Source organism: Mytilus californianus, unplaced genomic scaffold (genome assembly GCF_021869535.1).
Source record: "Mytilus californianus isolate M0D057914Y unplaced genomic scaffold, xbMytCali1.0.p SCAF_10, whole genome shotgun sequence".
Classification (NCBI taxonomy): Eukaryota; Metazoa; Mollusca; class Bivalvia; order Mytilida; family Mytilidae; genus Mytilus; species Mytilus californianus.
The window spans coordinates 10863732-10877691 of NW_026262582.1; the positions used below are offsets into that span (position 1 = coordinate 10863732).

Genomic DNA, 13960 nt, shown 5'->3' on the forward strand with positions numbered 1-13960 from the left:
ACTTCCGACGACTTCCGACGACGACGACGACGACTGACTACGACGACTACGACGACGACGACGACGACGATAATTATGATGATGATGATGATGATGATGATGATGATGATGATGATGATGATGATGATGATGATGATGACGATGACGATGACGATGACGATGGCGATGGCGATGGCGATGGCGATGATGATGATGATGATGATGATGATGATGATGATGATGATGATGATGATGAGGATGAGGATGAGGATGAGGATGATGACGATGATGATGACGGTGATGGTGATGGTGATGATAATGATGATGATGATGATGATGTCTTAACATTTAATTTTCTAAGTACATTGTTCATTTAAAGTTCTAACTAGAAGCATTGATATTTTAGCATTCGTCAGGAGAGCTCCAGGTGAACCTGAAACAAGTAGCCAGGTAGAATTTCAGGTAGGAGTAACTGTTATTCTTTCATGCAGTTCTACAGGAGGAAACCCACCACCATCAGTTGTTTGGTTAAGAGATGATATTGTAATGTCGTCTGGTACTAATACATCTTCTAGTGGTAATGTAACAACTACAACATTGACTCTCAAAACAACTGCCGTTGACGATCTAGAGGTATATGAATGTCAGGTAGATAATGGATTCCTTCAGAGACCACTAGTAAAGACAACCTATCTCACACTTAAAAGTATGTATTGTCACTTCATTAAAAAGGCATTAATAGCTTTAATAGAAAAACTAAAGATATTGTTATCCATTCATGACACAAAAACAGTATATGCACAGCAAAAATCTATTGCGAATGACTGTTATTACATCTGTTGTAAATTAAACATTTTCTTGTAAACTTTATTGGTTATGTGAAGTCTTGGGTTATTTGCTCCTGATATTTAATTTGGTAATAAGTCATTTATTTCTGATTTTGTCGCAGTTAAACTATGGATTGATATTTTCAACAAATTCAACGTTAACTTAGGGATACTTATATTTATCCCGCTAGATATATTAAAAAAGGATTTACAAACTGTAAATGGTTACATTTGATTTGTTTACAATATTGATCAATAATATGTGATTAAGATTGAACTAAAACGCACACTTGTTTTTATCACTATCGATGAGCTATATAGAAGTAACAACTGTAATATCTATAATATCGCAAAACTGAACCTGAATTAGAATGTACAAATTAAAGTACAAAAAAGAGATAAAATGTTACTAATGTTTAGGCAGGTGTTGCGTTACTACAAAAATGAATTCAGGAGCTTGGCAGTGGTTGTCTCTCTGTATTTTGCATCCTTTTGCGCTTTCTGGAATGTGATCTTATCTTACGTGCATCTTGTCTAAACCTAGAACAATTTACGCCTGATAATAGGTATTAACATCACAATGTTACGACTACCTGTTTTAAATCTTATTGCTTTGTTTGCGTTGAGTTACTGACAAATCAACCTACAGCCTACATATCTTTTTATTCATTCTCAGAGAAAAGGAGGTTGTATGTAAAAACAAAATATTATATGACCCCTACAATTGCAAAGAAGTAAACTTATTCAAGTCTTCTAAAGTTTTCTGTTAATCTGGATACTTTAGTGCAAAAAGATTATTTTTGCTGTAGCTATGACGTAATAAAGATGTCTAAATTTACGTATTTGATCAAAAATAGCCTTTTTAATCATAGTTTTTTTTTGTAAAAATATATATAAACAACAGCTTTACTAAAACAATGTTTATACACGTTAACCTCCTTGTAAAATAAATTGTGTAGAAAAATATCTTTTTAGAATGATAAGATGAAAAATACTGCAATTTTGTCAGTTTTTGGCTGTTTTGCACTAAATATAAGATGTTTGATCAGTTCCTATCGCTAATATATAAAACAAAGTACAAAAAGATGAAAACTGATGTCCAACAGACGAATGTCGTATGCACATCTCATCGACATAGTTTGGTAAATTTTTTTTTTGGTTTTGGTATTCAATGGAAAAAAGAATGGCCTTTACAGACCTTCCACTGTCAAGCATTTGCTCATGTTGCTGTTCAACTTATTTTCCCCTCATGTTCCACTTTTATGAACTGAATAAATTTGACTTCAGCTTTTCCATTTTACCTGTAGCTTCTTATTTTCAGAAATGACGTATGTAGACCATAATCATTAATAAAAGCATGTAATTAGAATTTAAATACCCGATACCTCACTGGGGTACAAGTGAGAGGTTTAGCTAGCTTTAAAACCAGGTTTAATCTACAATTTTCTACATAAGAAAATGTCTGTACCAAGTCGGGAATATGACAGTTGTTATCCATTCGTTTGATGTGTTTGGGCTTTTAATTTTGTCATTTGATTAGGGACTTTCCTTTTTTGAATTTTTCTCGGAGTTCGGTAGTTTTGTTATTTAATTTTTTTTTCATAGTATTGTATTCGTATCTATTTTAACATTAAAGATTTCCTATCAAATGTACATCTGTATTACAAATATCTTTTTTTCTTCAATAGCTTTCATCAACCCTCCAGGTCAACCACAAATCATAGGATCACACCAATATCATTTAGGAGATACTATAACAATGATATGCAGTTCTACAGGAGGAAATCCTTTACCAACAATAAATTGGCTGAGAGATGACAATGTCATCACAAATGGTATAAGCAGATCTGCAGACAACGGCGTAACAACAACAACTCTAACTTTTACTGCTAGTTTAGAAGACCACCTTGAAGTGTTTGAATGTCAGGCGGATAACGGCGTTTTAAAGAAGCCACTTGCAACGACAACATATATTGAATTGTATTGTACGTAAAAGCTTCGAGCATTTCAGATGATTTTTAAAGAAGAACGTTTAACGTTTAACGAAAACACTAAATCTGCAATTGAATTACTTCAAATAGAAAATATCGATAAATCTGCACTGTTGGTCCCCTAAAACAGAGCTTTACGAATCTCCGAAAATGATGACATACAATATCTGGTTTTTCAGATGATGTTTACGCAACATTGCGATACGAACTTCATAAAGTTAAAGTGCTTGTGATTTTGAAACTTTCATTCATTTTAATTAATGGCAAGATAATTTTCAGTCAAAAAGGTATGACAAAAAATCTGAACCCAAAGGCATGTTCAAAAAGGGGCAAATCCATTAAAACTGACAAAATCAAACGCTATTAATCAACGGAACAAGTGAAATAGCAACTGCCATATTCCTCGCTTGGTACAGGTATTTTCGAAGAAAATGATGGGTTAAACCTGGTTTTACAGCTAGCTTAACCTTCTACTTGTATGACAGTTTTTTATAGTTCTGTTATATTGGCAAAATTGGGGATCAAACTTACACATTTAGTAGCACGTTATTTTTGTAAAGACAAAGCCACAAATACAAGTCATCTTTAATGTCACTTCTAGATATATTGCTGATGTCCTGTCACTAAATGACTGCTTGCTTCTCAAATATCGGGGTGTATTTAGATCAGGATACCACTACAACTAGGTATGTCCAATATCTTGAGCTTTCTTTGATCTTGACATAGATGGACGACGTCAAAAATAGAACACATGACAAACGTGATGATTTCAACTTTCCAATTGCCATTTTCTTATTCTCGGCTGTATCATACCCTCTGTCCAATTGCATAGCATTTACATATCTCAATTGATACGCTACGCTCATTAATTTTCACTTTTGAAGAATTTCTTTGTGCTGCCTACACTAAATAAACTGTTTCCAAAAAGTTGTGAGTAAGAACAGCTGAAATCGACACTCCTTAAGTTATTAGCTGTGGATCCCGAATTCGTGTCTCAAATAACTACGACTTGTTTTCAAATTTAAGATTCCAAAATGTTCGCTTAATATGTCATTATACCAATTGTGTTTATTCCTGATTGATTGTAACATTTTGAATAATTGTGGATGCATGCATAGCAGGAGACGCCAACTCTATCGATGCATACGATCTTGCTATTTTAGGGGTTCTTACGATTCACGTAGTTTGTGTTTATTACCTTGTTCTGTCTTCTGAATCAGTTTATGAGGTCTGAAAATCGGGTTTCTACTGCTCCCTAGTTGTTACCCTGATTCAGGTTTGTTAGATCAGGTTATTATATTCTTTATTGTGATTTTTACTTTAACTGAAACTGATTTATTTTGTCACATCTTATATGTAAAGATAATATAAGTATCCTTATTCGTGTCATTAAAGTTTCACCAAAAGTTCCAATACTGACCGGACCTACAAACCTGATCTCTGGATCCTCAGGAAAATGGACTTGTTCATCAATGAATGGATATCCAGCTCCGACCGTTTCTATGAGAATCCAAGACCGATATTACACAAACGAGGTTATTGTTGTACAGTCTTATGATGTTATTGATAGAAGTTATACAGTAGCTGGTACATTGGACTTGGTTCCATTGTCTGACAAAAGTGGACAAAATCTTTGTTGTGACGTTAGTCATCTATTTGGTAGCAAAGTTCCTCAATCAGTTTGCTTGCATTTGACAATTGATGGTAAGTTATGCTTGAAACTGTAATTAGTTTTTCGTTTTTTTTTCTTGAGAAAACTAATACACCGAATTGATGTTATATTTGGTTACAGGCATTCCGAATTAATATGAAAATAAGAAGATTTGATATGATTGCCAAAGAGACATACCTCCACAAAAGACAAATTACTTAGAAGTTAGCAACTATGGGTCATCGTTAAGCCTTCAACAATTTGCAAAACCGTAACCGCATAAGAAGCTACAAAAGTCCCCGAAATGAGAAGCGTTTTACAAGACTGATGTTGGGTTGCTTAAATAGGTATTAACATTAATTTAGATACAAACACTAGCCAAATGTTGACTGCAAAGACATTTCCACATCAAGAAAACAACACGTACATCTAAAGCCGGATGAATCTATTCAAGCACTTATATAACTTGCGGTTCGTTTAAAATCAATTATTTAATTTTATTAGGAATGCATTTTTCCTGAGTTTTTCATGGGTCATGTGCAATCATTCATTAAATTTTAACACTTATCCACATAATATTGTTGTCAATTAAGATCTGTTCAGTTTATGTTTAGACTGTTTAGTACTGGTTGTTTACCTGTAAAAATAAAAAAAAAACATTATATGGATTCAATACAAGACAATTATCTAAACAATCCTGTATCGACAACAAGAAAATATCTACAAAATAGATTTAGCTCTTATCAAAACTTAACGCTTTCAGATTCAGACGTTCTAGTTGACTTTAGGATCTAATTGGCCGTTTAAGACTAACATTAATTTTGTATTCCAAATTATTAGCATAGTATTTTGATAACTTTAAACTACAGTAGTGATATAACTAAACCGGAATGCTTATTTTTAGATAAAGAAGATAAGAACATTATTATATACGCCGTGATTGGATTGGTTGCAGTTTTGCTGCTCTTCATTTTAATAATGGCAGTACTTTGTAACAACAGAAATAGTACGTAGATATAAGAAGATGTGGTATGAGTGCCAATGAGAGAACTCTTCATCCAAGTCACAATTTGTAAAAAGTAAACCATTATATGTCAAATAACGGCCTTCAACACGGAGCCTTGGCTCACAACAAACAGCAAGCTATAAAGGGCCCAAAAAATGACAAGTGTAAACACATTCAAACAGAAAACCAACGGTCTATCTATATAAAAAAAAAACGAGAAACACTTATGAACCACATCAACAAACGACAACCACTGAACAACAGGTTCCAAACTTAGGACAGGTGCAAACAAATGCAGCGGGATTAAACGTTTTAACAGGCGCTAACCTTCACCCTAACCTTAAGTATAAGTGTAACATTAAAATATAGAAATACTCATATGTACGTTCTTCCAAAGAAATGCCTATTGGATTGACCAAAATGGTGTCCGTTGTGATAAAAGAATTACAGAAATACTGTAATACTGTTAACTCGAGTTGCGTCATTAACCATATGTGGAATCTGAAAAATCGAAAGATGTTATCTGTAAAATTGTAATTCTAGGTGGTATTTCCCTGAAACAAATTCTATCACAAACTTTGACATTTCTACCCTTAAAACAACCATACCGCATGAAAAATTTAAAAAAAAACCTCTAAAAGATATAATCCACAATGCCTTTCTTCAAACGCTTTAAGTTCCTTGAGTTTGGAATAAAACATGCGACATGGACGAAAAAGTTATCAGTATGCTTGAGTTTCTCATTGAAAATACATTTGTTGAATTCGGAGGTGGATTTTTTCAGTAGGTTGTCGGCATTGATTTGGAATTAAATGTGTGCTTTTCCTTCCGACCTTTTTCTGATTTTTATATCAGTAGGAGTTTCGTCGAAATGAGAAAAAGAAGAAGATCAAAGAAGCTATATCATTTCATTTCACAAACAGATACATTGATAATGTTCTCTCCGCTAACAATTTAACCTTTTCACAATTTGTCCCATTAATATATACCCCCTGCACTAGAGATTAAAGAAACGACTCATATGTAACAGTGGTTTGATTCCGCCAGTGTACTTTATTCTTAGGAAGAAAATCCCCAGTGATTTTTATCTACCAACTACAAATCACTAGGGTTTTCTATCCGGGTCCAGTGTAAAACATCCACCAGTCATTATAAGGTTCTAAAAAGGGTTTTTTTTAAGGGGAAATATATATAAAATGTGGCTTAATAGTTTTTAGTGTATTTGAAAATTGCATAGTTAATTTATGTAAAAAGTTGAGAGTTTTCATCCAAGGAATGTTTACACTAGTGTTTTTGAACCAGGAATGATTACACTTATGTCTAGTGATTTTGTACCGGAATGATTGCACTAGTTATTTTATACCCGGCGAGATTAATTACACTAGTGCTTTAGATCCATTCATTGATGAAGTGGTTAGTACTCATTTTGAACACACGATAACACAATAATGTTAATTAACGAATGAGATTTAAATATTTTTCTACGCAAATCTATAAAATCATATGCTTTTAAATTGTCACTAATTGTAATATTTATATTTATTGGATTGCCGAAGTTTTTCTATGTATTTGCTTTTCGATCGACTTGGATATTAAATCATATTTTCTATGTCAATATCAAAGGATGCTTCTGTAATTGAAACTTTATGTAAGAACAAATCTGCTCTTTAAATTTGGTTTGTATCAAGTTCAATGTCCTGATCATTGATAAAGTATTTTGAGTTATAAAAATATCCTCCTAATCATCATCAATATTATTTACTAGATTGACTCAGATTTATTAAACTGATTCCTTGAAAATCATTTTAATTCTAACCCATTTATCTATGTAAACAATAAACTGGTCTAATATAAACAAAACAACGATAGCAAGATCGACTCTTTCACACTTTTTACATCCAATATTCTCTAGTGAAAAACAGTTACCCGGAATAAAAACACAGCGGAATGAAAGTACGCTTACACATGCAGTCTTAATTGCCTCATTTGTAGAAATATATATCGGTTTGACTCCATTTAGTATTAGTGTGTGTGACAAACGAGACGATTAAAATTTTGAAATTATAAATTTTCATCCCTGTAGCAGCAATATTCCAACTTCACACGCCTATCAGGTATAAATTACTCAACGCATACGAAAATAATGAGCTGCTACTAAAACTTTGCAAAACGTCATATGTGTCTGTACGAAAGATAATGAGCGAGGTTTGTGTCTCATCCTTTATTCTTAAAAAAGTTCATAGAAATAATTATAAATATTCAGTGTCAACTTTACAAAAATACAGGATGGTCTTGCGTTATAGATTCTATGTGCTGACTTTAAGTTTCTGCAAAAGTTATCTGATATGTATATGATAAATTTGCACTTAAAACAGGTCAATTCGCTATTTCGGAATATTTTGAAATCTGGGTAACATTTGGAAAGTTAATCTTTACTGATATGATACATATTATATAAAGAAATATGTGCTGTTAATCTGTTAATTAAATAGACGTGTTACGAAAAGATATATACTCAACGCTGAGGTTGACAAGTTAGACTTTAAATGTGGGGACTGTGTCAAAACATTGATTATCGATTTAAGCCGGTAAAAATCAATTTGAGTGATGTTAACCAGGTATCCTACACACTTCTTGATTCATTTAAAATAATATTAATTTAGAATATTCATTTTCTGATATCATTGCTTATGATTATAGGACGGGAAAGGTGTACGTGTGTGCAAGGGAAGGCGGTTGATGGTATTTCAATAATGCACTTCTAGATTTAAAAAAAAATCACATAATAAGCCACTTTTATTTTCTTATATTAATTACTGTTCTTCGAACATATCAATTTGTCACTCCACTACTGAACCTCGACATGAAAACTTGAAAATGCATGAAATATTTGTCACTGGACGAAAAACACAAAACAATCAAGCAATCTTTACTAAACCCGCACAATCTGTACAGTGTGGTTGATTTTTTTTCGGATGTCTCTATACGCTTCCATTAACTTTGAAAGTTTTTAAGCGCCTAATAGCGTGTTCCGCATATATCCGGTTGTCCTAGGAAACTACTGCGGGTGAATTTTATATGAATCCTAATGTACACAAAAACCTGCGTAAGTATGGAATACCGGTATGTGGAGTAAAATTGTGCCCGAGGTTCCGTGTGTGGTCTGTAAAATGGCACAAAAATTGCTGTCAATTGCCACTAACGCTGTGGGTATTTTATTAAACCCTCCACGTAGTTGTCGACAATTTTTTATTGTCGAATAAAAGGTATTCAGTGCATAGATTTCACAATGGATCGGTATCTAAGCATCTATTTGTGCACTCGCAGCATGAACAGAAGCGTCAAAGAGAAATATGCAGGAATATGTATTTAGGATATCAAACCATAGAAAAAGGGGTCAAATTGTACATAGATGCATTAGAGGGTATATGACGGGAAGTACTTTTCTGACTATTTGAAAGGTTGGTCAAACGGGTAAGACAATTTCATACCTCAGAAATTACAATGCGAAATGTTTTTGAAACTTTGCATGAATATAGGATGTCTTTTTTTTTTTAAAGATTCTTATTTCGTTGGGTCGAACTAGTCACATTTTACATAAAAATAATATAAGGGAAATTCAGCTATTCCTGAGTAGGTATTAACAGATTATTATGTATAAAATCATTGCCAGGGTCTAATAAGGCCTAGCGAGGCCCTAGATGTGTCATGGTGGTCATATGTGCAATTGCCAAAAATTCACAAAGTTTCAACCTCTGAAAAAACAGCAAACTATATCCAAAATGAGTCCATAAAAAGAGTTGCACATTTTCTATGTATATACATACATTGTGCAAATTTTAAAAGCGCTTAGGTTAGAAGTTTTTTACTCAAAACGGGTACCATCTTCTCCCGCTCGTCTGCACGTCCACCCGCCCGCCAGCTGGATTCCATCATATTATATAATAAGTCGATTCTGCATTGTGTGCAACCCGTCCAAAAGTTCTGACCTCGGGTAAACACCCCTTTAAGTTGAAATGTCTGTCGCTATTGATTTCGAACTCGCAAAAAAAAGATTGGCAAGTACATATTGGTTTAATTTTGAAGGTCTTGCGGGGGATAGGTTTCTCTCATCCATTACTCCTTTTTCTCGGCTTTCTTCTGGATTGTATATCTTTTTTGCAACACCCTGGCCTCCTGTCAATGTTCCAAAAGGAAGAAATAGTTTGGAATTTATCATTTTTATTTATAGAGCATCACTGAAGAGACATTTATTGTCGAAATGCGCATCTGGTGCAGAAATATTGTAACCGTCAACCATAACAAGATATGATTGAAAACTCTGTAATCGGTATTTCTGTACAAAACTTGTACACGTATACATTTTTGTTACAGGTAATCCTCCAAATCGCAATCGTGACAGGTAAGTTGATAAAACATTGAGAAGTGATCAAGCTAGAATATTTCTATATATGTGAAATGTTCATTCTAATGCAATTTTTATGTAACAATTTTTTTCATTGGCTAAAGGTTACCATCAAATGCACAGTTGACATGTCTTAACTAAGGAGGGACCCGCCATTTTGAATTGCTTGGATCAACTAATGTTCGATTACTACAATATTATCGGGGAAAAACAACATCTTCCTCAAAATCGCCGTTTTGATGTGATTTTGTCCAAATTTGAATCGTAGAAGTAACGTAATAACCTTTAGTTTGTAAGTTTTCATTTGTATGACGTCACGCTACGCGTCGCCAGTAAAACTGCATTTGCGACCATCAAATCGCCAATTGACGGTGGCAACTCTTCAACTTCAGTACTGGTATTCCTTAATTCTAGTGTTTGGGGAAAGTCTTAGTTAAATACGTGAAAACCATTCAACAATTCTTGAAGGTGATCTGTGGCAAGACAAACTTTCTAGCCGTGTACAGTATATTGTGACGTTGATAATTTCCCGTTAATCTAACATGTTTTATCCTTTAGCTAGATTTACAAATATGAAAATGTGTTCATTGTAAGTGGTAATTAAAAACTATAACTAATGGGATAACTACTGAAAAGTAAGGTTTTGCATTTTCCTAGTCTTGTAAGACTTTTATTGATGATCAATGTCTTAAAAGCGACATTCGTTTCGAAACATACATACACGTAGCAAACCTGAAACGAAATCTGTAATGAAGAAATGTAGATAATGAAATATGAGTAAAGTAACGTGTAATCCTCCATAGTTATTTGAAATGTATAAAGCAAATCGAATATATTTTGACATTTCAAAATGTATATCTACTAGTTTATGTTTGTATTTTTTATCATTTTCAGAGTTTATAATGAATTCAATCGTAATAGAGAGCAGAGCCATGTTTATGACATACCACAAGACCATCGATATCGCGATAACAATCATTTAACGATGGCACAAAGAACTTCAGATCTAAATCATACTTACTTTCTACCAATAAGCGGAAATTCTATGATATCAAGAACGTAGTGTTCGCGATGATCTAAATGAAACAAAACTCTTTGAAATCAACAGCGTCTTCCTGATGTTTAAATGAAAAGTCTTTAAATTTCATAAACTCTTATAGATGTATACTTTTTATTGCGTCATACAAGGAAGAGTTGAATTATCAGCGATGGTTCTGTAATTCATATTCAAAGAGATAAATCTTTGGCAAGAGCTGCAATTTTAAATTTGTTTATCTGTATATATATATATATATATATATTATGTCATTTAAACATATATTTGTCTTTGTTCAATGCACTTTTATCAAATACTGGTAAATAAAAGTAGTTTGTCCCACCAAAGTACAAAACATTTTGAGTGTACACTTACATAGGCTCAGAACAAAAGACGTAATCCAAACTAAACAAATACTTGAAATATGGTGGACGGGAATAGTGGGATGGATTATTAGAATTTCAATGATAAAAAGTAGAACTTTAAACTATTTACTTATCTCCTGTTTTGTCTTTCTGTATAGGTTGACCTTAAATTGTATTTTTGTTCCAAACTTATTCAATAGAGGATTAATATATGATTCATGTTCGCATATTTATAAGTATAAGTCTTAAGGAATATACCTTTAAGGACAATATTCACATTATACATACTTTTTCTTTAATTCGTGTCAAAACCTCTGTTATAGCATTGAAAAGGGGATAATTATGTAATGTTTTGTAAATGAATAGTATAATCTGCCCTGCATGATTTAATTAGTGTGCTTTGATATTTTTGAAATAGAAACGCCGTTTGAAATGATGATATTCATTTAGTCTTCTTTATTCACACTGTCAATGCATAGAACAGACATAATATCGAAATAAAACTGATGTATAACTTTCGTTCTTCATTTACTGCATCATGTGCATAATAATCAAGTGTTTGTAAGTGTTTTTATGAAAATTGCAATTAACATACAAAGGTGTATTTATCTTAAATAAAAATACAAGACATTATTTTATTGTAGTTTCTTTTCAAGACTAAATGAACCTTCCCTAAAGGCCATAGTATGGTAGATATTCTATATTTGAAGAATTTTGTATACAATAATTTTTCAAATTTTTAACTAATAATTTTAACTGGAAAACTAAAGAGCTACCTCTTTTTTACACGAACTTACCACTATGTGCTTAAATATTCTTTAACAGCTAATAAAGTTTGAAATCATCATTTCATCTCTTACCCAATTTGTATCCAACAAGCCCATTTCAAGCTTAAATTTCAGGATTTATCGACTTTTTTTTCGAAATGAATCATCAAGATAGAAAATACTTCTGTTTGTCGAAAATAAAAGTATCAAGATATAAGAAGATGTAGTATGAGTGCCAATGAGACAACTCTCCATTAGTCACCATTAGTAAAAAGTAAACCATTATAGGCCAAAGTATGGCCTTCAACACGGAGCCTTGGCTCACACCGAACAGCAAGCTATAAAGGGCCCCAAAAATGACTAGTGTAAAACCATTCAAACAGAAAACCAACGGTCTAATCTATATATAAAAAACGAGAAACACTTATGAACCACATCAACAAACGACAACCAATGAACAGCAGGTTCCTGACTTAGGACAAGTGCAAACAAAGGCAGCGGATTTAAACGTTTTAACAGGCGCCAACCCTCACCCTAACCTGAAGTAGTGGTGTAACATTACAATATAGAAAGACACACTATAAAATATCAATTGAAATGGCTTAACTCACTTAACATACACAGAACGAATAAATTTGATCTATGACACAATATAAATACAATATTAATAAAAAAAAAGGGGGGGAGATGTAAAACAATATCAGAAAGACAACTATAACTTTGGATAAAATAGCGTTAAATAAAATAACGTACACAGGTAAATATGATAATTTTGTTGTAAGGAGTACATGGAGTACGGAAATATTTTTTTATTTTATAAAAAAAATAAATTTGTTGTTCATAGTACGAGAACATAATTGAAAATTATCGTGATATCAAAGGTGGTACAAATTAAAAATAGTGAGACGAGATATAACACAAAATAAGTAAACAAAGAATAAAAAAAATGAATTACAAATTGTTTCAACAGAACAAATTACAAGAAAGTGCGATTTGAGAGTACTTGCAGTTACTGAAAGCTAGTAAAAAGCCAAAAACAATTAATAATAAAAAATCATGTATCAGAGACTAAAATCAACTAAAACACATCCCAGGGATTTAGTGTTTTAACGTCATGGACAGTCAAAGAAGACATGACTTGTGCAATGCCAAAATAAAAGTATCGACAGGCAGTAGGATAGTTAGGATTTAACCTTATAATAAATGTGTATAATGTTATATATAGATAAAATGATTTCTATATAGAAAATGAACGTGGATGTGTATTTATACATTCCAAAAACCATTTGAAAAAAATACAAATTTAGTTATGTTTTAATTTGTTGATGACAAAATCGATAGTTGTGCCAATGCAAACAATATTCAGGATCGTATTACAACATTGATAAGATAATAAAGATAATAAATAAGCATTTTTTTCATGACTCCCAAATAGCACACAATTTGATTTTCCACGACAATGCAATGAAAACAGGTCAATTTCCATAGATTTTTTGCACCAGAAACACAAAGCGCATGCGTCGCATTAAAAAAAAGACCTTTTATCATAATGTTTGTTCTAGCATTATATATATCTGATTTGAATACTTACTTTGGCTAAATTGTACACTATTTCCGTTTCATACGTGTCTTTCCATCTACTTGCAACATTCATTATCTTTTAAAAAAATATGGACTAAATGTTCGGGACCATACCGAACTAACTTCTTAAGATGAGAACGAACTTACGGTCTTAAACAAAGCAAACGGTTGCACACAAACAGTCAATGTATATCGTGCCTTTTGACTAGAATGGATGTTGACAAATTTCACAAAGACTATCAATGATATGCCAGGAGCTTCATAATAGACAAACAAGATATCGCGACAGATATTACAAAGTCCGGCTCCAGAAACACACAAGATGTAGCATGTGAAATTTGTCTTTTCTGAA

General features: G+C 32.6%; 1 protein-coding gene across 1 annotated transcript in view; it reads left to right on the forward strand.

Annotated features, from left to right (window-relative positions):
- LOC127717574 (immunoglobulin superfamily member 10-like) overlaps window positions 1–11893 on the forward strand; it is a 33334-nt gene extending 21441 nt beyond the window's left edge. Inside the window, exons 6-11 of the mRNA XM_052223271.1 lie at window positions 386–685; window positions 2495–2791; window positions 4193–4501; window positions 5353–5454; window positions 9829–9856; window positions 10754–11893. Of these exons, the coding sequence (XP_052079231.1) occupies window positions 386–685; window positions 2495–2791; window positions 4193–4501; window positions 5353–5454; window positions 9829–9856; window positions 10754–10922 (1205 nt within the window). The 3' untranslated portion in view covers window positions 10923–11893. The remainder of the gene's footprint in view (window positions 1–385; window positions 686–2494; window positions 2792–4192; window positions 4502–5352; window positions 5455–9828; window positions 9857–10753) is intronic.
- Window positions 11894–13960: the final 2067 nt, after the last annotated feature.